Source organism: Patella vulgata, chromosome 6 (genome assembly GCF_932274485.2).
Source record: "Patella vulgata chromosome 6, xgPatVulg1.2, whole genome shotgun sequence".
Lineage (NCBI taxonomy): Eukaryota > Metazoa > Mollusca > Gastropoda > Patellidae > Patella > Patella vulgata.
In genome coordinates this window covers 19,182,537-19,206,643 of record NC_065884.2, presented here as the reverse complement: position 1 = coordinate 19,206,643, position 24,107 = coordinate 19,182,537, and the positions used below count along the sequence as shown (strand labels likewise).

Sequence of the window (24,107 nt, the reverse complement as noted above, 5' to 3'; positions counted from 1 at the left end):
CTATAATGTTGATAATGTTGTGAATTGTTGGTATTTCCTTCTTTCAATATATCATTCGTTCATTATCCATTCTTTCATTTAAACATTTCTATTTTTCTTATGTTTCTATTAATCCTGCGTTGTTAATTAGACGTTAAGCTACTTATCTAATGACTGATTTAATTACTATCTTATTGTTTATTTTATTGTAATGTCTTTTATATTTTAATCTTACCTCTTTAATTGTTATTAGTAGCATTGGTGTATATTGTTAATTCCTTAGATACCATTTTATTATAAATACCGATTTGTACATTGACAAAACATTCCAGGTTTCATCCCGTTTCCAGGACAGTTACTCTGCTTGTCGGACGTGCTGTTCTCCGTATATGATGTTTAATGTTTTCCGGTAATAAATAGTCTCAAGGATAGTTCCAGTCTTTAGTTATTATCGAAGATTTACACCGTTACAGATTGGTGGAGATGCCGGGTAGGTCGGGGATGGCTAGACTGGAATGCTCATCGCTAGGTCCATCTGCCTTGTCTTCCGTAATGGGCCGTTCTTGCTGTGTGTTCTGATCGCTGTCTTGAAGAATCCTGTCTTTTTCAGAAAGGAATGGTTTCAGACGACAAGCATTAACAAAGGAACCATAGTCTTTATCTTCTGAACAAGATCTTATTCGGTATGTATGATTTGGCCCGAAGTCTGTAATGTAATATGGTCCTATGTACTTCGCTTGCAGCTTTGGAGACAATCCTTTGATCTTCTTCATATTCGATAGCCAAACTTTGTCACTTATGGCGAATTCGGAAGACTTTGCTTTCTGGTCATGATACTCTTTGTTGCGTTCTTGAGCTCTTAGAATATTTTCATCTGCAATTTTTCTGGAAACTTTAAGCTTTTCTATCAAATCTTTCAAGTATGCGTTAGCATTCTTTCCTACTGAGTCTTTGGGGATTATGTTGGTGTCAAAGACCAACGTCATTTCTCGTCCGAACAGGAGTTGATAGGGCGATAACTTTGTAGTTTGTGACACAGTGCATCGAAATGACATCATAATGGATGGAAGAATGTCAGGCCAGTTGTTCTGTTTGTCATTACAGTATGCCCAAAGAGCTTTCTCGATGTCAGCATTTTGATGATGAGCAAAAGCAGCGCTTGGTAGACTTTTTACAGGATAACAGACAGGTCTTTGCAGCGAACCTTAACGAATTAGGTAAAACCAATGTATACAAGCATCATGTCGAAACAACTGTAGATGCAAAACCAGTAAGGATGCCGTTTTATCGTCAGTCACCAGAAATGCGGGATGAATGTTCCAACCAAGTCAGCAAAATGTTAGAAGCTGACATTATTAGAAAGTCAAATTCTACATGGAGGTCACCAGTTGTTATGGTCAAAAAGGCAAGTGGTGAGTACCGATTCGCTGTAGATTATAGGAAACTGAACAGTGTAACCAAGCCAACATTTTTCCCTCTCATTCGATTTGAGGATGTCATTGATACTATTGGTAGAGCAAAGGCTAAAATGTTTTCAGTCCTAGATTGTGCGAGTGTTTTTTGTCAAATCGGCATGGATGAACGATCCAAACATAAAGCAGCGTTCATAACACCAGAGGGTGTGTTTGAATGGCAGCGTATACCGTTTGGATTAGCCAACGTGCCGATGAGTTTCCAGATGGTCATGACCGTATCCTTCGCGACATGAATTGGCAGTACGTATTGGTCTATATTGATGACACGCTCGATCTAGTGATACCAGATGAATTGGCGGAAATATTGAAAGTAATGAAGATCATCTCGAAGGCTAACCAATGGAGGATAGACCATAAAGGTAGTAACACTTCCATAGTTTTAACGTGGTGCTGTTTTCGTCGTGATTCAGATATATCGAATAGAAAATCTACTAGCAAACAGAACAGAGATTTTCTAAGAGGCCAGCATTTTAAGGAGATGATTTCTGCAAAAAGATAGAGCGTGTCATCAAATTCGATTTCTACAAAGGCCGACATCGCAATTCAGACCAGCAAGATATCGTCAACCAAATCTAGTGAATGTCAAACAGATTGTCTTGGACGTTCAGATAAATGTATAATGGCTCTTCCGGACACATATACAAAGAGTGTTCAAACCCTTGACATAAAAACCAATACAGATTTGGTCAAACCGGATGTCATGGTAGCTTCAACGCCACAGATCCAAGAAACAGAAAGGGTGTTAAAAAGGCGTGTTAAGAAGGGACAGCTTGAATACTTAATCCGATGGAAGAATCAACCTGCAACCAAAAATTTGTGGGTGAAGGAAGACAAGTTGGACCAGAAAGCTGTTTCCTTTATAGCTAACTATCCGAATAAAATTGCTGGCCCAGAGCAGTGGTTTGTAGAAACGTTGATAAATCAACATAAACGGAATCAGGAAGAGCTTAAGGTCTTCCCGAGAGGCGGGTGGACATATCCAGATAAATCAAGTTTGAAATTAGCGGGATTTACCCGAATGGAAATCAATCAAAAATCTGGAAAATTACAGTTAAATGTGGAAAGGCAGGGTCCAGGTCCAAATGAGGGAGACGTTTATAGTCGATTTGACCTAGAGGACTGGGACATTATTGCTAAAGAAGATCCAGTATTCTTTCGGAGTATCAAACACACATTACCCCCAGGGAATTATTCATTAAAGTGATTGAATATTGTTTTATGTTGTGTTATTAAAAAAATGTGAATTCGTATGAACTGTTTTAAACCACTGACTTTTTATGTATTCACTGATCTCTAATTATTTGCCTTCAATTTATAATGTTTTGGGTAAGATTTATTATTACATTCCCGTTCGAATGTTGCTATAGTTTATTTATTCTGCATAAGCAATTAAATCGATATTATCGATGCCGTAGATTAATTCATAAACAGTTCAGCATAAAAGCTTCTTTGGAATATTATGTTTCATTTAATCATTTAATTTCAAATTTTAGTTAATTCATAGTATAGTATCTTATTATTGTCGACATTTTAATTATTTATTATTATCGCGGACTCAAATATATATGACGTCATAAGCCATTCAAATTATATCCATAATGATGAACAGTTATTGCCTATTCACAGAGTTTATAAGCGAGTAACCCAAATTATTATTGTCCCCCCCCCACCATTATATCTTTATCTTGTTTATATACTAAATGTAAATTAAAGTGAAAAGGCTTCATACATTTAAAACAAACCTGAACTTTTAGCGGTATTATCAATGTTTATTTATATTGTTATTATGATCCGAGGACGAATCATTTTCACCGCAGAGGAAAATATAATGGTGATAATGTTGTGAATTGTTGGTATTTCCTTCTTTCAATATATCATTCGTTCATTATCCATTCTTTCATTTAAACATTTCTATTTTTCTTATGTTTCTATTAATCCTACGTTGTTAATTAGACGTTAAGCTACTTATCTAATGACTGATCGTTGACAGCTGACACATTAATAGATTTAATTACTATCTTATTGTTTATTTTATTGTAATGTCTTTTATATTTTAATCTTACCTCTTTAATTGTTATTAGTAGCATTGGTGTATATTGTTAATTCCTTAGATACCATTTTATTATAAATACCGATTTGTACATTGACAAAACATTCTAGGTTTCATCCCGTTTCCAGGACAGTTACTCTGCTTGTCGGACGTGCTGTTCTTCGTATATGATGTTTAATGTTTTCCGGTAATAAATAGTCTCAAGGATAGTTCCAGTCTTTAGTTATTATCGAAGATTTACACCGTACAATACTCCTGATATCTCCACTAAGGATTTGGCGATCAGTGGGGTGCAGTCGAAGTCATGATTTTTTGAACAACGTTAAGGCTAAAAGAACATACGGTGTTAGTTATTTTCAGGCAATAATCCAAAGTACTTTTTTCAGTAACTATTATCGAAAAATTCTTGCAAAACTTTTACAATCAACCTATTAATATATGGTCCGGTAGACCTCTGCTAAGGCACTGCTTCACTGAGTAATTGTGTATTTTATTGTCCCCCGCCTTTCGAAGAAAGCATGGGACTATTAAAATGGGTTCGTCCGTCCGTCCGCCTGTCTGTCTGTTCGTCACACTCTTTTGGGACACAATAACTCGCTTTCTAATTGAGTTAGGTCAATGCCGTGATGGAGTTCGAAGATGAGCATTTTCTGTTTAGGGTAAGCAGAGATAAGCAATTTGATTGGTTGGTCATTTGGGACACGATAACTTTAGCTTCAATTAAGTCAGAGTGATGAAACTTGGTGTATAGTTTCATTACAGCAATACCTTGACTAAGTTCGATAATGACAATTATCTGCTCAGGGTAAGCAGAGCATTAAGCAATTTGATTGATCGAGACTTAATGGAACACAATAACTCTCCTTCTAATTGAGGTAGAATGTCCAAACTTAGTGTTGGCGTTCATTAGGTGAATGCCTTAATTGACGCAGTTCGGCGATAAACATTGTCTGCTTACGGTAAACAGAGATAAGCAATCTGATTGGTTGATGTTTTGGGGCACGATAACTTTGATTATAATTAAGTGAGATTGATGAAACTCCGAGTATAGATTCATCATATCATTACCTAGACTAAGTTCGATGATGAGAATTTTCTATTTAGGCTAAGGAGCGATAAGCAATTTGATTGGTCAAGACTTTGGAACATAACAACTCAGCTTTTAATTGAGGTAGAATGTTTAAACTTGATGTAGATGTTCATTAGGTGAATGTATTGACTGAATTTAATGATTAACATTTCAAGCTAAAGCTAAGCAGAGCTAAGCAATTTCATTGGTCGATGCTTTGGGACAAGATAACTTTAATTCTATCTGATAGAAAGTGATGAAACTTAGTGTATAGTTGATAATCAGTTAGATTGCTTGATACTTTTGAAAAAAATGAATGTGCGATTAATTAATATATGTGTCATCTATTCATTTTGGGTTTTCGGCAGGGGACATCAGCCTGATAATGTTCACTGATATCTGGATACATGCCGGTGCTCAGTTGGTCCAACGCCGTTAAATGCACATGTAATCATTTTCATGTTTGATTCCCATAAATGCATCTTTTCTGTTATGGAATTACTGGTACTGTTAATTAACAGAAATGTATTTGTCTCTACTCTATGTCATCCAGGGACTCAGTGAGAGGGACGCAATGACGCGCTTTACGTCATGGTTTTGGGTTTTTGCGCCTCTCGTAAATGGCAAAAGTGACGCGGTTTCAATGCGGTTTTCAACATTATAATCATAATCATAATGCTTAACCAGTATCAAACATAAATCGTGGGTCAAATATACTATAAATCAACTCTAGCATATTCCACACGGTGACACTGGGAGGGATGCCCCACTCCACCCCCTTCGCCGCAAACACATTTAAATATTGTTTTTTGAGGCCTGGGCGGGATCTTGTTCCTCATGCAAAATCATGGGTCACCATGCCCCTGATGTCATCTATATGGTTCCAATCTGTTGATATTGTTACATTATGTTGTAGCTTGTTATAAAATAAAGTCTTATGCCATTGTTATAATTGTACTTTTGTTTTTAATGTTTTAGAGATAATGTGTTATTTAGATACAGGCTTAATAATATTAAACCTAAGACCGCAGCCATGGTACTGTGTATATATGGAACACCGGACCTTAACAACGAGTGCAAAACACACTTAATATTTGCGCACAAATTTAGGCCATATCACCCAATATTCGACATTGAAAACACGAATTATTTGTCAAATTAAATCAACATTGATGTAGATATCTTACCGGCTTCTGATATCCAATATTAAGACAAAATAAACATTTTACCATTGGTACACGAATCATGTACGATAATGCGTTTCCGCGCCATTTGTACCAAGGGACGCGAAGAACGAGGCTGGACATATTCCACAAGTCATGTCAAACGGTGATGTCATATTCTTATTAAGAATAATTAAGGTTCTCATACCGACTGCCACATCACTTTAAAGGGATAGCAGAATACAAATAGTCAACCTCGTGGGTTTTCTCCGGGTCCTCCGGTTTCGTCCCACTGCTAAACACCCATATGTTAGTCCCGATTTGGGTGATTTGATGATATATTTGGACTAAAAACATATATTCAAACTACATGTAATTAATTTATCATAATTTTGTTTCAAATCCTTCTCAAAACATTGCAATTGTCAGGGAATAGCCGGCTATAAAAAATCGATCAAAAGAGGTCATGTTTGTGTCACGTGACACAACGGGTGCGAGGTCGGAAGAGAATTCATTGCATACACACGACGATGTAGCCTTTATCGCTTACTATTTATTACAAATATAAGTTTAATTAATTATCCCGTGATTTTTATCTCAGAAAGTGTTGTACGTCTAACTCTCCATAAAGTTTATCAACACATAGGCCTACATCAAGCGCTCAATCTCCGCGTGCAACCTTTGACGTCACGCGTGCAGACACTCCTAATCGCTGGGCTGTCGATTAGGGAAACCCGTACATTTTTGTCCTGTATGTGCTCCATGGGTGTTTTTCAGGAAATCCATTATTTTTCTAGTAAGATTGGATATTTCTGCTTTCCATATATACCAAAATTGCCATACTTTTATTGGAAATAACCACCCGATAAATACTTTTCTGGGAACGTAGCTTTAAAAAAGATGGCAGAATACAAATAAGGATAGTGTGTGACTTTAAGGAATTTGTTGGGGTAGCGTTCTATTGTTGAGTAGGATCAGTAATTGCTTCCGTGATTGCTGCCAATTCCCTGGTGTACGCTGTAGCCGAGTTTCCTAGCAACTCGGATGGGACGAAAACCCGAGGAGGCAATTTGAATTCGAAATATGAGGTAGCAATATCTTCTGACCTAGTATTGGACATGTGACCATAGAAAAAACAGAAAAAAACATAACTTTATGTAAGTCCCAAAACCATAGAATTATTCGTTTGTGTTGTCAAGTTGACATTATGGCGTCGAAGGGCCCTGGACCACTTGATATTTAGAGTTGTTTCCCTTTGTTTGTATTCTTGCGTAAAGGGTAAATAAATATATGTCACCGCCTCACTGTTGTGTTGAATGAAAAGAGGATGACTGAAAGAAAATTAGCTGTTTTGAAAGGGGTGACTCATTATGAACTCGATTTTAGGTACATGTAAATCTAAACAATTAGCTTCTATGTCATTTATTTGTATCTTTGATTTGAAGATTTGAAAAAGCTATCTTAATTAGTGACTGTCTAGTGTCTGTGAACCGATTGACTCCCATCCCATCCCTCTTCCCCTGATTTAGTTAGGAAAGAAATTTTAAATTCCGCAAAGCTCACGACAGAAGCTAAAAATAGAAATTCGCATCATAGTTTACACGTTATGCTATCATCAATAACTATATCTTATAGTGAGTACATTATGAATTAAAATATCAGTAATATTAATTAAATATAGAATAATATAACCGATTAATTTTTTTAGGAAGCTCCAGAATTGGGGGTGATCAAATAAGACTAATCCCTAATTTGGTGCTTGATTTTGTAGCCATATAAACCACTATTTCGCAAGATGAATATATGATACTATACTATAAGGTCCATGACGATACATCGGGGAGCTATACATTAAATGTTGTCATGTAGGCTATGGGATGGGGCGTTCTTTTGAAAATGTCTTGATTTTTGCATATTCAGTTAGTCATGCTGCATTTTGTGCCATAAGCATTTTTTGACAGGTCAATACAACATCATAGAATGATCATTTGGAATCCTAGCGTATTCATTACCAGGCTAATTCATTACCGGTAAAATCGGCGTATTCATGACCAGTATATTATAGGGTTGATTGGTGCTAATTAGTACTCATCAGTGCCAATGTCTGTGGGTGTTAATTAATCAATTAAGACAAGACAATAGAAAGATTAACAAAGTATTTATTATATATTTTAAATAGTCATAATACAAACAACAGTTGAAATATTTCATATTCGAAGACAATATTTACATATAAAACGTCGTATTCAGTTGATGCGATTAATAATAACCATAGTTTCGTATTCAACTTTGAACTGAGTATTGTGTTTAACTTGATGTTACTATTAATATTTCTTTATTTATCACATTAAAAAACAATGTATTCAGTTGATGCGATTAATAGTTGTAATAGCTAGAATTGTAATAACTTTACTTTACTTTATTTACAATTACCACAAATACAAAAGATAATGATTATTGATAATTGATAATGATTACAGAATATTGTTTATTTTAGAAGTTGCCTATACATACCTGCAGACCATTTTCCTGGATCTTGCAAAAGACTGCTTGCACTACACTACACTAAATATAAAGTAATTACATACCCTAAAGATGTAGGAGTAACCCTCCCTATCCAGCAACTTCACGTTTCCCCTCTCGGTACCACCTTCGAGAATGATGTAACGGGGGCCCTCAGCTGCGGGTACATCAAAGACGGGAGCATCGTCGTCGATCGATTCTTCCAGTATTGGTTCGTGTAAAACGTAGGATCTTTCCAGAGGGACAGCCTCGGAACTGGTCTCCATAAGAGGCAATTCTTCTTGTTCACGTCCAACACTAGTATCCATAGGTACTTCTTCGTCGAAAGTAGCGGTAATTTCATGAACAGCAACAGGAATAGCCTAAATAATAACGTAAAATACGATTTGGTAAGAATATCTAAAGAGAACAAAATTATTTAAAATTTAGTGAATGGGTTAAATATTTTATGAATATAAGTTCGAGTAAGTATAGCTAGCAAAACTCGTGTAATTATTTCAATACTTATGATTTATTTCAATACTAATGAAAGCAAGCAAAATCTGTGAAATTATAAATACATACCTGTACATGTACATTTTCTATGGTGCCATAGATTACACTCTTCACACTGAAGACCTTCTTGTCTCGGACGCACGGTGGAACGGCAAACGATACAAGGATCCATTGGAATTAGGCTATAGTTAACTTGATATGTATCTGAGATATCGATATCAAATGGTGAAAGTTTCATATTTTATTCGAAATATATACAAATTCCAAGCTTGCATCGGAATTGGTTTGAAGTTTAAAATACAAAATAACAGAGCCGGGATTTACAATCTCAAGCTTAAGATTAAATAATTTAAACAACAACTCAATAATAAAAAAAACAATTTTAATACATCAAACGCCAATCATTAATTAATAATTATCGTATAGGCTTCTATCCACACTGATGAGTACTAATTAGCACCTTTATACACCGACCAATCAAAATAACAAAGCCGGGATTTACAATCTCAAGCTTAAGATTAAATAATTTAAACAACAACTCAATAATAAAAAAAACAATTTTAATACATCAAACACCAATCATTAATTAATAATTATCGTATAGGCTTCTATCCACACTGATGAGTACTAATTAGCACCTTTATATACCAACCAATCAACCCTATAATATACTGGTCATGAATACGCCGATTTTACCGGTAATGAATTAGCCTGGTAATGAATATGGCTGATACCATCATTTGCACCAAAAATTTGGGGTGTAGAAGATATGAGAAAAGTTTGACCTTGCAATAAGAATTGAAGGATTGCCCGTCAAATTTGGAGCTTGTGCTCATAGTCCACCTGTCAAATGACCAAGTCTGCCTGTCAAAGTAATAAGTCTGCTTTCAGTTTATCATTTACATCCATGTATTATATAAGAGTATTACAACATTTCAATCACCCAGTAAATCACCTCCGAGTCTAACTTCCTTCATGTGCTTGAAATATTTGACATGTGTGAAAAATGCCCAGGCATCTATAACCATAAAGAGATAAAACATTTGTTAAACATCTCTGTGACAGTGACTAGGACAATGAGTCTCTGGTTCAAGATTTAAAAATTGTCGATGTAATTTATGTTAATTGTTGAAAATCATAGGTGGTTATTTTCGGGCTTGCCTACTGTCAATGCATTTGGTTAGTGCTAGTACATTTTAAAATGCACATAGGCAGTGTGATTTTTGTAGCTTTTGAAATTTGTTTTGCAGGCCATTGGACTATATTATTTGACAGAATGCTGGATTTGACCTTCACTTGCATGATAGGTTGTCACCATGGTCCAGAACAGTGTTGGAATTTTTCTTGTCGAACATTTTTACCGAAAATAAAGGGACATAACTCTTATTATGTATTCAGGCAGTTTCAGACCACATACAAATATTACGTGTCAACAAAATATTCAAATTCATACCTGGTAAAAAAGGGGGGTTGGATGACTGAATGGTTAGCTGTACCATAAAGTCTGTCATTGAGTCAACTGGCGTGGTTTTGAATCCCTGGTTGTATGTGGCTAGGAGTAGGGTCGCCTGTCCAACCTCGTGAGTTTTCTCCGGGTCCTCCGGTTTCCTCCCAAAGCTAAATGACCCCTACATGCAAGCGAATTATTGAAATAAAATTAGAAATCATTAGTTAGTCCAGAAATGAAATAGTTTGTGTCGAGTGGACGTTAAACCCCATTTCTCTCTCTCTCACCTGGTAAAAAATAGGTGCACCTCGTTATTTTTCATATTTAATTCCTGTGCGGTATTCAAATTTATGTCAGTAGTATTTCTACAAAATTACATGTTGTCGTCATACAATAGAATGAAGGCGTGCTGACGACTGCCGACTTGAGAAAATTCCAAATTGACAAAATTGAAATTAACATAGAAATGGCTTCTGTTGCAAATTTATCAGTCAATTTAGGATGTTAAACCCCATTTTAGTTGTTGGGAATTATGTACGAAGAATCATTATTACACAATTTTATAAAGCACAACTGATTGTATTCATATAGTAAACAACTTTAACATGTTATTGTCATCATCAGAAACCAGTTTTTGTCATTATTACTTATTGTGACATTTAAAGTACAAATATTTGCTGTAAAATTTATTGCTATAAAATCATAATTTGTTCCAATCAATCCTATGCTCTTCTAAACTTAGTCTTGAATGCATAAGTTCAAATTCTTTGTACCTATTGGTTGAAAAAATAGATAGCATGGTAAGCAACTGTGTGTTTATTTATATTTCCATAAGTATGTGTTTTTGTGTATATGCAATAATCTACGGTGAACAGTCTTTCGGTCTTTAGTCATTTGCATAAATCTTAGTGTAGCCTTTGGCATTGTATACATGTAGCAATTAAGACAATTTTTTAAGAAGACAAATGTAGGTGGTGAACATAGTTCATTAGTTCACATGAGGCGTTAGAATTTATTTATAAAAGTTCCTTTTAGCAGATTCATCATAGGAAGATGCCTATCACTCCAAATCTATGCTTCCAATGCTTCATATATATCCAACCATAAGCCACAAGGATATTTTTGAATAGGTATATTTTCATGTTATTGAAAGAAATATTTTATTGATCTTCAATGATACTTAACAATAACTCCCACAGATGCAATCACCCAGTTTTGTACACAATATTTAAAACTATTATTTTAGGTTTTTAAAAATTAGATAGGTATAATTACCATATAATTTCATATTATTGAAAGAAATTTTTTTTATTGATGTTCAATAATACCCAACAATAACTCCATAGGTCCAATCACCCAGGCCTTCGTATACAATATTTGAAACTATTATTATAGGTTTTTTGAAAATTTAACACCGGTAGTTATGATTTCATATTATTGAAAGAAGATTCTTATTGATGTTCAATGATATCCAACAATAACTCCTATAGATACTGTACAAACCCCCGGCTCCATATATATGTTTGAAACTATTATAATAGTTTTTTTGAAAATTTATTAGGTATGGTTTCATATTATTTCAACTATATCGAATAATAACTCCCAGTAATATGATTCTAATGATTTACAAAACCATGTTAATACTGGTCACAATTATCAGATCTGTGGGTCATTCAGCTTATTGGAAGGTACCTATTTATTGATTTTTATCTCCTTTGACAACAGGGTTGATTATTTAGCATTGTTAACAGCTAAGTTTAATAATTTTCATACTTCAAAGGATTTAATACGCACCCTAGTTGTCTTGGGATGTTTAAAAAATTAAAAAAAATATTGCCAAAACACAATAATACTTGCAGGTCATGGCAGCTTTAAATGTTTTATAATTTTTTAATTTCAGTTATGGTAATTGATGAGTAAATGGGTTTTGAGTGCTGTTTTTCAAGCTGCAAATAAAAAAAAGGAATGTCTTGTGGTCACTAAGTTAAATGTCTTTTTTAAACATGGATCGAACAGTAACTAGATGTGAATCTGATTCAGGGGTCAGAAAGCTCTCTGATATATCATCTGATTTAGACATAGATGTGAACAAAATGTTATTAGAAAGATCTCAGTCTGTGGTAGATTTAGATGCTAGTAGACTGTTAGAAAGATCACAGTCTGATGCAGCACTTTTACGATCGGCCTACGAGAAGGGAAAATTTCTTGAAGCAACATTTTCCACTGACCGTGTGCAACCAGAACATGTCCCTAACAGACGGGAACGCTTAAAGATAGCAGACAATTCAACAATTTTCTTTGATCTACCAGAATCAGATGAGGGTTCACCCAAATTAGTTCGAAGCAAATCAAGAAAGGAACCAATACTAGACACAATCAAACAAGAAGAGGTTTTAAATTTTAGGAGACACAGTATGCCAGAATATGATTCTGAACGAGATAGTGCTGAACCGCCAACACCAGACAGTGATGATAATTCAAATAGTTCTAATTTTTATGCAAAATATCCTCTACATTTGCATCCAGGTTCTGTAATCCATAAATATGGCCATAATCTCAAGCTGAGTTACCAAACGATGTCCCAACAAATAGAAGATCTGATAACATCTGTAAAAGATGAGGATACAGATGAAAGCAGCCAGTGTAATCTTTTAGGAGAGATTTTAGATATAATAGAGTCGGCGTGGTATACTCCTATATATGGTCGAGATTTGGCATATGGCCTCTGTGATATTATCAAGTTAGAAGGCCTGCTGGACATCCTCATACAAAATTGTACATCTTCAAATCACCAACTGTTGAAATGTTCTGTTGATCTGTTAGAACAGGTGATGTCGACAAAGAATCGAGAACGGTTAGCTCGAGTTGGACTAGATAGGGTTGTTAGAATGACTTGTAAAGCTATAGGAGATACAACATTAGCTAAGTCAACTGTTGGCGTGCTTGAAAATCTTTTCAAACTTTCAGAAGAAACTTGCTCGAAAGTCATTAATCTCGGGGGTTTGGATGTAATTTTACATTGGTGCAGATGTAGTCAAATTGAAGTTTTGCGTCGATGTGCGAAGGCGTTGGCTAATCTCTCTTTGTTTGGTGGATGTGAAAATCAAGAATTCATGGCAAAACACAAAGTTCCCGAATGGTTGTTTCCTTTGGCATTTTCCGATGATAACAGTGTTCGATATTATGCTTGTTTGGCTACCAGTGCTTTAGTAGCTAATAAAGAATTAGAAGCTAAAGTTTCAAAATCGGGTACCCTCGATCTAGTCCTTCCGTTTATTAATTCTAATCGACCATCATCTTTCGCTGCTAGTGATCTCACTCATAAACAGGGTCGGGATAAGATCTGGTTAAAACATTTAATACCATTATTATTTAGTCGTAGAATGGAAGCGCAAACATTGGCAGCATTTCACTTCGCAATGGAATCCTACATAAAAGCTGAACAAGGCAGAACTGAGGTTTGTAAAAAGATCTTTTTTTGATGGGGGATGGTAACTGATTAAGAATTATTTTATATTTTAAGCAATTTTTCTGAGTTTAAAGTGAACAGTAAATGTTGAATAAGCTCTGCTCTACAAATTTTATATGTTTCCTTTATTATTATTATTGTACATTTTTATAGCGTGCAAATTCCATGACTAAATATGGTACAGAAATCAAATTTACAAATGAAATAAATAAACTAAATTACAAATAAGACATACATGTATAAATTTCACTTTTGAAAATAAATTTGGTTATATCAGTATTTAGATATTAATTTCCATAGTTCGGACCCACTGTCTTTTATATAATGTGTTTGTTAGTAAGAAGATTTGTTTATTATTTTACTTGTAGATTTTTCATGAAATTGATGCCGTTGAACCATTAAAGAAGATAGCAAGTAGTCCTAATGCTGTTGCTTCCAAACTTGCTGTTGAAGCTTTAAAGATTATTGGTGAAAAGATACCTCACAAGTTATCGCAACAAGTACCACTATGGACAGTTGATGATGTTATTTATTGGGTTTCTCAGGTATTTATGCTTTCTCTCGAAATTGTTCAATTTGATGGGTTTCAATTGCAAAAAAAAATAAAATCACCTATTGTGTATACCTTGGATCAGCAAGATATTTTTCCAAAAAATATGACAATTTTTAGCTTTATCCCAATTTTTTATAAGTATATTTTTATTTATTATAGTGCTGTCTTCACTGAAGTGCTTTGATATACACTTTGGATACAAGTAATTTTTCAAATAATATAATTATTTAAAATAACATAAACAACTTAAAAAATATGAGTTATAAACACAAATTATTAAATAAAATATAACATACATGTAGGAAGGAATGAATATAAATTGAAAGACTATAAAATTGTGGCAAGGGATATTCTTGACCAATCGTTTGAAAACAGTTTACAGTTCTATAATCATTTTAGTGCTGCTCTGTAATCTTATTCCTGTTTTTTTTTTAGTATTTGTACTTTCTGTTTAATAAAGGTTGGTTTTACGAAATATAAAGAAACTTTTTACGAGGAACAAATCGACGGTGATCTTTTACTGACCTTAAATTGTGATGATCTCAAAGATGGTCTGGACATGCAGAACAGTGTAGTTAGAAAAAGGTAAATACTTCATGTGTTTGACGAAATTCGGTGGCTCAGCTGGGTCGATCCTGGTGTTGGCCGAGATAGTTCACCAGGTTTTCTCCAGCGTGGTTTCCGCCTTTTGTGATGGAACGAAACCAGAGGTCTTGTGTACACATTGACATGTACGTAAAAAAAACCTCTTGACAGATGGAATAAAGAGTAGGCTATAGCCCTGCTGTCTGGGCAAAATTTCCCTCATAGAGTACGCCCATGTTCATTAGCTCAGTCGGTGCAAACAAGCAGGACATTAAACTCCCATTTGCATATGTGTTTGATATAAACTACGATGTCACTATACTGCTGATGTTGGTGGTTTCTGCAGGCATGAAATGAAATGAAATGGGGTTTAACGTCCTACTGTTCTGCTCCTATACTGGGCTAATGAAGACGGGCATACGCCATACAGTGTGCTATGAGGCAAATTTTGCCCGGGCAGCGGCACTATCGCCTACTCTTATATCGAATTCCAACTGCCAAGGGATCTTTTACGTGCATTCCAATGTTTACACGGGACCTCGTTTTTTTGTCTCATCCGAAGGACTAGACAGCTGTCCTTGTCAGGCCCTCCGTCCTGCATCACTGACAAGGGGAAACCAAGTCGGAAAATCCGGATGAAATTTCTCGACCAATGCAGGGATCGACCACCCGACCTCCAGGCTAGCGAGCCTGCGCCTTACCCACCTAGCCACCATGGTTCCCTTCTGCAGGCAACACATGTAGCAGTCCTGTCCAGATTGCACACAATGGTTTTAATATAATATTGTTGGTAGTTTTGGTGACCCTGTCTTATAGTGAGATCCAAGTGTATAAATCTGCTTAATATATCATCAATTCTGAAAAAATAGTCAAAATTATGTTTTATTATCTTTTCCTTTTATCGTTCTAGGTTTATGCGAGAATTGAAATCTCTCAAAATTACAGCTGATTATTCATCATGTGACCCAACCAGCTTAGATAATTGGTTAATGAGATTGTCCCCCGATCTGTCCCAATACACATATCATATGTTACGCCAAGGCGTAGATAAATTTGTTCTACAGACATTATGTGAGGAAGAATTAAGAAATGAATGTGCTATATCAAACAGTATACATAGAAAACTTATACTCCAACATTTAAATGGTAAGCCTCTATATCTGTCTTTTGGACTTCCATCCTGTGATTAAAATTATAACGTAATCAAAGAATGGAACATGTTTTAGTTATTGTGGTTGGTAGGGATATTTTCTTTTTGAATCATTTTATGATTTCTTTACACTTGATTATTACTATTCCTGGGATGGAGAAAATTAAATTTCAGAAGTTCAATCGAGTATCTCATATTCTGTCCACACAGTAATGTAAAGAAATTAACTCTATATTGCAACAACTACTTTATTACTTCAACTAGTTTACTGTTAATCTTCAAATTTGTATTGATAACAATTGCAATACTAACAACATTTATAAATTTATATAGGTAACATTAACAACGACAATACTATATACCGGAAAACATCAGAAAACTATCGGAAAACTCCATGTTATACTGAATACCGGAAAACACCAGAAAAACACTAAATACCGGAAAATACCCTAAATAGGTAACCCGGAGACTGGCACCCTAAATAGGTAACCCGGAGTCTGGTCCTCAGTGTGCCTTGGTTAGGGTTAATATTAGTATAGCCCTTTTCCGGGTTACCTATTTAGGGTGTATTTTTCGGTATTTAGTGGTTTTCCGGTGTTTTCAGGTATATTGTATAGCCCCATTAACAATACTAACAACTGTGATAAATTGATATAAATAACAATACTACAACATTACAATTATAAATTTATATAGGTAACAATTACAATACTAATGACAATAATAAATATTTATAGATGACCTTTCAATACTAACCACAGTGACAAATTTATACAGGTAATAATTAAAATACTAACAAAAACAAGCGTGATAAATTTATACAGATAAAAAATAAAATACTAATGGTAAAAACAGATGTAAATTTATATAGATAACAATTACAATAACAATAGAGATAAATTTATATAGGTAAAAATTACAGTGACAAATTAATATATATGTAACAGTAAAAATACTATCAGCAGCGGCAAATTTATAAAGTCTGAATTTAAAACTTTTAAAACATAAGATATTTAAACATATATTATGCAAGAGCTAAATCTGTCTATTGCAGGTCTTTCTTTAGGCCTGAAATGTTATCTAAATTATTAATTAGACATTAAATAACCTATCCAGGACATAATCAACTCTAGATGGCAGCGCTAGCCTGCGATCTTTAGTGGATTGTGAGCCGATTTACTGCATAACTTTCCTTCTCGATTTAACGATTAAATGGATAATCGAAACTATGCTGTTTATTGTACTGACTTTAGTAATGATGACCGAGGCTAGGGGGGAATTTCAGTCGCTTAGTTCTCGGTTCATAGTGGATCAATTTGAATGAAATTTTCAGCAAATTGCCTTTACATTATGTAGTGTTTAACTATTATAGTGAGAACTGCCAACTCGTTACCGAATCTCCCATAATGTATCTTTAAGAATACATTGTGAAATAATTCCAATAAGTCAGTGAGTAATTTTAACTGATTAAACAGGTATTATGTTAACGAATGTTTAAATGCTTATTGTTATTGTCCTTTGAGGGATTTTGAATACCTTGCAAGCCACAATATTGTGATGGTTGAATCTCTAAACGGAAGATTGGTTCAAATATGGACTACTTCCATTCAGTACAAGTATTGACAATGGTATAAATTGAAAATATCACATTTCGACATTCCTCTGCATACAATAGAAACAAGCAAGTGCCACCTATAGGTGTTGGGTAACATTTATTTGACCTGGTTTTAATCGGAAGGAATCAAAGCAGGAAGATTATCTACCATTGATATTTGTTTATTTTTTCTTAATTTGAGAACATTTTAGTGTGCATTAATTCCGATTGGATATCAACGTAAACGCAAATATGACAATTAGCCACTTTAAAATTGAATATATACTGTGTAATGTTTAGTGTAGTTAAAAGACCTTTTTTGTGTATATTTCAGAATTAGTGAGTCCAAGTTCTAGTTGTCAGAATATAGCTCTACCATTAACAGATCATCAATTAGGTGTTAGTTTAGGTAGTGGTATGAGGACAATAGATGTATTTATATCATACAGAAGATCTAATGGTTCACAATTAGCAAGGTATGTTATTCTCTACATCTCCTTATGTTGAGGTTTAATGACTTACACCTGATACCCTGACTGCATTAGAGATGTGGCCTTCACTCTGTACAAACTAAGTCATTTTGGGACTAACATGATGTATCTTTATTTCATATTACTTCCTTGCCAATCAAAGAAGATATACTTCCTTGCAGTGGGAGAAAACAGGAAAATCAAAACAAAATTCACAGAGTTAATCCTACTTCTGTTCCTTGTCATGTACAAGCATGGTATCGAAACTTGATTTCGCCATGTCAATGGGCAAGGACAGGGGATCTGACAAGGAATAGCTTCTATTCTTTCGGAGAGTACGAAAAACTGAGATCACATGTTTCAGTTGGTGTAAACATAAAAGAACTCTTTTCAGTTGGAAGTCCAAATAAGATTAGACCATAAAGCCACTGTCCAGGCAAAATTTCACCCATGGCCATTGTGTTACAATGACGAGAATGAAGACATGCAGTAGTTGATCAGATCAGGTGTATTTAGCTGGGTTTCATACAGGAGAATGATGAGATGGGCATGGACAATCTGCATGGGAGGTTGTGACATGACATCACTTCCAGTACTATAAATAGGGTTATCATGATGGGCATGTACAACCTACATGGAGGTTGTGGCATGACATCACTTCCAATACTATAAATAGGGTTATCATGATGGGCATGTACAACCTACATGGAGGTTGTGGCATGACATCACTTCCAATACTATAAATAGGGTTATCATGATGGGCATGTACAACCTACATGGAGGTTGTGGCATGACATCACTTCCAATACTATAAATAGGGTTATCATGATGGGCATGTACAACCTACATGGAGGTTGTGGCATGACATCACTTCCAATACTATAAATAGGGTTATCATGATGGGCATTTGCAATGTACATCGGAGGTTGTGGCATGACATCACTTCCAATACTATAAATAGGGTTATCATGATGGGCATTTGCAATGTACATCGGAGGTTGTGGCATGACATCACTTCCAATACTATAAATAGGGTTATCATAATGGGCATGTACAGTCTACATGGGAGGCTGTGGCATGAGATCACTTCCTATACTATGAATAGGGTTATCATGATTTGCATGTACAATCTACATGTACATGGGAGGTTGTGGCATCACATCACTTCCAATACTATGTCTATACATAGGGTTGTCATGATGGGCTTATAAAATCTACTTTCTGTACTATAAATAGGGTTATCACCAGCTTATGATATCATAATTAATAAAACAAAAGTAGAATACTCCTTATAATGTCTCCTTATTGTGTTAATACACATGTATATTATATATAAGTTTTTCTATGTATATTTTTTAAATTTTCAGTTTATTAAAGGTGCATCTTCAAATACGAGGTTTTTCTGTATTTTTGGACATTGAGAGATTACGTGCAGGAAAGTTTGATGAGAATTTGTTGTTAAGCATCAAATTATCACGGAATTTTGTTTTAATATTAACACCTGAATCATTAGACAGATGTATTGGTGATACAGAAAGAGAAGACTGGGTTCATAGGGTAACTAAATATTTTATATAAAAACTCGAGTATAGGTAGACTTGTGAATAAGGGCTTGACAATGTTGGAACAGGTTGATGTCATTGGCTTTTAGTTGAATGGGGGGTTGGGTTGCCGAATTACTCATAAGTCATTGAGTCAAGTGACGTGTTTTCGATTCCCAGATTATAAGTGACAAGGCGTAGGTTTGACTGTCCGATCTCATGGCTTTTCTCCAGGTCCTCCAGTTCCCACCCCATCCCCCTAAAGCAAATTATTAAAATGTAATTGAATTGTATCTTTGTCATGGTATGACCTAGTTGTCATCGAGTGGACATTAAATCGCATTTCTCCGTCTCTGTTAGTTGAACAGTTTGGGATGTGTTTGTTGTAGCTGTATAGATTTAGGCCTGTATGCGTTTATTGAGAAAAAAAAAAAAAATGACTGGATGTCAAATATTTTACGACTTGAACTAGAAAGAGAGTGGTGCACAGGGTCCAAAACCTTGCTTAGAAATATATCATTTTAAAAATACTTTGCCATGCTACATACACGTATTGGCTGTCATTATCAATTTTTACAAGTACCCCCCCCCCCCCCCCCCCACCACCACCAACTTCACCCTATTTATTGTGGCTTATTGTGGAAAATGGTTAAATTCTTTGAAAATCTAATTTTATGTGTGTAAAATTGACTGAGAGGTAAGTTCTCCTGCCAGTTAACTTTACTGCGAGTCAAGACTGGCTGATATGGCTGAAACAAGAGCCTTGCCGTAATCCGTGTGATATTTATAATATGTACCATATTTGTTATTACAGGAAATTGTGGCAGCATTAGAAAGTAATTGTAACATTATACCTGTAATGGATAACTTTAATTGGCCTTTATTAGAGAAATTACCTATGGACATGCATCCTGTTGTTCGCTTTAATAGTGTCAAGTAAGTTTTATTTTTCAAATTCCTTAAAAGAAAACTCAATTTGTGTAAAAAAAAAATGTAGTGGATTTGTTTAATTTTTTTAGATGAAAATCTATATTCATTACATTCTCATTGCGTTATTTTAGCGCAATAGGAATCACTTCCAAACTACAATATTGTGAAAGATGAATCTCTAACAGGAATATCAGCCCTAAAATGGTTCAATATTGAGTTTACAAAGATATTTTGAAATGAGATTTCATCAATCTATGCTGCTTGCTAATAGTAAGCCAACCGCCTTTTTGTTATGGAAGAACAAACTTTATAAGGCTTGTTTTTAATCCGATTGAATCCAAGCCAGGTGGTTATACAGCATTGGTATTTTGATTTTGTTTTTATACGCCCACATTATTATATCACTGTTACACCCTAAGGACGACTGAGTTCGAATTTCGTGAAAATCGGCCCAAAACTGACAGACAAAATGGCCGCCCTTCGTTCTCAAATAGTGTAAAAATATGGTATATCAAGGTTGTGGACCCTATAGAGGTCACAAATTTTATCCGATTTTGTTGAAACTTGAAATGTAATTTTATAACCCAAAGATCTTGGTTCCTTTTGATATTCGCGCATATCGGACCGTAACTTCCTTAATTATGGCCCCTGATTTAACGAAAAATCACGTTTTTTGGCTTGTAGACCCTATAGAGGTCATAATTTTTATCCGATTTAAAAAAACGTGTTAATATATCACCGTTACACCCTAAGGACGGCTGAGTTTGAATTTCGTGGAAATCGGCCCAAAACTGACAGACAAAATGGCCACCCTTTGTTCTCAAATAGCATAAAAATATGGTATATCAAGGTTGTGGACCCTATAGAGGTCACAATTTTTATCCGATTTTGTTGAAACTTGAAATGTAAGTTTATAACCCAAAGATCTTGGTTCTTTTCGATATTTGCTCATATCGAATTGTAATTTCCTGAATTATGGCCCTTCATTGTAGGAAAAAAATTTTTCGTTTTAGCTTGTTTTCTATCCATCTCTCGAAAATGTGGGCGTATCCTGTCTGGCAGCTGCTGGTCTTTTTAATTAAAGGTTAAATAATCAATCTGAAGCCGTGACAGATCTGATATTTTAGCGATTTATCAGTGGATAAAGCTGTTGTTGAGTGACATCTGATTTTGAGTTTGGAAATTTCTACTAATTTTGTTGTATACACAGGCCTAAAGATTGCCATTAAGTGGTTTTACCTCCCAAATATTGAGTTAACTCTAACCTATGCAGAGTACACTAATACATGGCTTTTTATCTGGAAAACTGTTTTTGACTGAATTAAAAAGGATAATTACTTTCACAATGAGAATATTAACTGTATTTTTGAATAATATGACATTTAAAATAACCATAGTCAAATTATTTTAAATCAAAAATTATTGTTTACCAGCTGGCCAACACTTCCAAAAGTGCTGATTTCAAAATTAATGAGCATTACTGAATGAACACAGCTGTAACATTGATGTTATTTAAAGGGTTTACTACCAGATCCCTGCTTTATGTTATAGTTAAACCTCAATATGATAAGGAACATATTTAAGAACAGTAAATTGAAGCTTCCATTTTGTATATACATTGTGTATGTACTGGATTGTGTATTACTATATTGCATATGTATCAGATTATGTATATACCAGATGTGTATTACATATTTGCTAGATTGTGTATTACTATATTGTATATCCAGATTGTGTATTACTACACTGTACTAGATTGTGTATCACTTTATTGTATATGTACCAGATTGTGTATATACCAGATTGTGTATTACATATTTGCTAGATTGTGTATTACTATAGCACATCCAGATTGTGTATTACTACAATGTACTAGATTGTGTATTACTACATTATGTATTTACTATTACGATATGTTTTATATTTTCAGGTGGATACATGATTACCAGGAAGCCTGTGTTGATAGATTACAAACCTTTTTACGTGGTGATCCTGATAAAGAAGGTTCCCAACTCAAACATAAGTCTTCACTTTATAGTATTGCCTCATCACCTTCATCAGACGATTTATATCTTAAATCAGAAACTTCCAATAGATCTATGTGTAGTTTATTGAACATGACTGATTGATAATAGTCCTCATTAATGATATCCAACATTGTTTATAGAATCATATTCCCCAAAGCAGGGGCTAAAATATACATAATAGTCCTCATTACCAACCCTCCACTACAACCTCATCTTCACAAGGCTGGATTATTGCGAGGGCGATGATTTTAAGATAATCCTTGGTTGAAAGTCACTTGTGTGGTTAATATTAAGTCTGAATTACACCATTATTTTGTTTTTTAGGTTTTAGATTGGTGGTGGTAATTTGTAAAACCGTTCCGTATTAATTACTCTAGTGATAGGACATTTACAAGTTTGGGGCTGCTGTGCCCTTTCTTTCATGTCTTAAGATAACATCATACCTTATTCATTCAACCTCAACAACCTAAAATTATATGTATAAACAGTAATCCAGATAATTATCCTAGTCAGGGAGTACAATACATGGGCCCCATATTTTGCACTGAGTGGAAATTATACTTATTAACATATTCACAAATTCCCTTACTTTATAAATTTTTTTCATAAAGATCTGTAGGGATTTAGGGCATCCATAATTCTGGAACATTCATATATATGATATTAAGGATGAGTATTTTTTTCCTTAAATGATAATTTATTTTTTCAAATATTTGACAATATTTAGAGAATTTAGGGCATATATCTAGAACTGTAGCTTGTCCACAGCATGTACAAAATAATGAAAAGTCCCATGTTAATTTATTTTTCCTTGGGCTTCGCTTTCATTTATGTTCTCAAAAATTTGACAAATATGTAGATACCTATTTCCTTAGCCAAAATAATTGCTAAAATGAGATGCACAAATATTTTATTATCAATCAACATTTTTAATATTTTTATGCTAAGAACAGGGATATGAATAAATTGTTTGTGCACATCAATTATTAGATTGAACTGCTTTTAGTTTGTCTAAATTATTAGATTGAACTCCTTTTAGTTTGTCTAAATTATTAGAATTCTTATTTTTTGAATATACATTGTAGTTGTGATACATTTGTCTGTGTATGACATATTCCTCTATAATATTTATGATTATTTATTAGATTTGCTCATTTCTATATTTATATACACGTATATATAAGTTATTGGTTTTGATTATTGTAGTTGGTGATTTTACTGAATAATTTCAATATTCTTTACTCTTTTTTTTAAAATTAGATATACATACACGCATAAACATGTATTATGTAGGTTTTATTTTGTTATTTTTGTATGACAAAATGGAGGTAGTGATGATATCATTTATATAGTTTAGAAATAATTTAGCGTTTTTTTAAAATGGTTTGAGTGTACGCGGGCTGACTGAAAAGTTCCAAGCCTGAAAAAGATAGATCAGTTGGGTTGAAACAAACTTTTGCCACCAACAAGTACAATCATTGAATGAATCATAGACATAAATACTGCAACTATGTAGTTTTATTATTGTCTTTGTACCAGACCATCTGATAAACAATCTGCCCATTGAAATCACCAGAAATGGACAAA

At 34.3% G+C, this 24,107-nt stretch overlaps 1 protein-coding gene across 1 annotated transcript; it reads left to right on the top strand.

Moving 5' to 3' along the window:
* The first annotated feature begins 7,034 nt into the window (after nucleotides 1–7,034).
* On the top strand, nucleotides 7,035–23,489 carry LOC126824735 (NAD(+) hydrolase sarm1). Its single transcript, XM_050554084.2, has 9 exons — nucleotides 7,035–7,122; nucleotides 12,102–13,659; nucleotides 14,039–14,215; nucleotides 14,684–14,808; nucleotides 15,719–15,954; nucleotides 17,887–18,028; nucleotides 19,390–19,579; nucleotides 20,378–20,499; nucleotides 22,424–23,489. Exons 2-9 carry the CDS (start codon nucleotides 12,190–12,192, stop codon nucleotides 22,620–22,622), a joined length of 2,661 nt encoding a protein of 886 aa, XP_050410041.1. The 5' UTR covers nucleotides 7,035–7,122; nucleotides 12,102–12,189; the 3' UTR covers nucleotides 22,623–23,489.
* The last annotated feature ends 618 nt before the right edge of the window (nucleotides 23,490–24,107 follow it).

Excerpts from the sequence above, each read along its gene's own strand:
- LOC126824735 (XM_050554084.2), top strand. The coding sequence starts at position 12,190 with ATGTCTTTTTTAAACATGGATCGAACAGTAACTAGATGTGAATCTGAT. Across the intron at positions 18,029-19,389 it reads AATGGTTCACAATTAGCAAG|TTTATTAAAGGTGCATCTTC; the intron begins GTATGTTATTCT and ends TTAAATTTTCAG. Across the intron at positions 20,500-22,423 it reads GTTCGCTTTAATAGTGTCAA|GTGGATACATGATTACCAGG; the intron begins GTAAGTTTTATT and ends TTATATTTTCAG.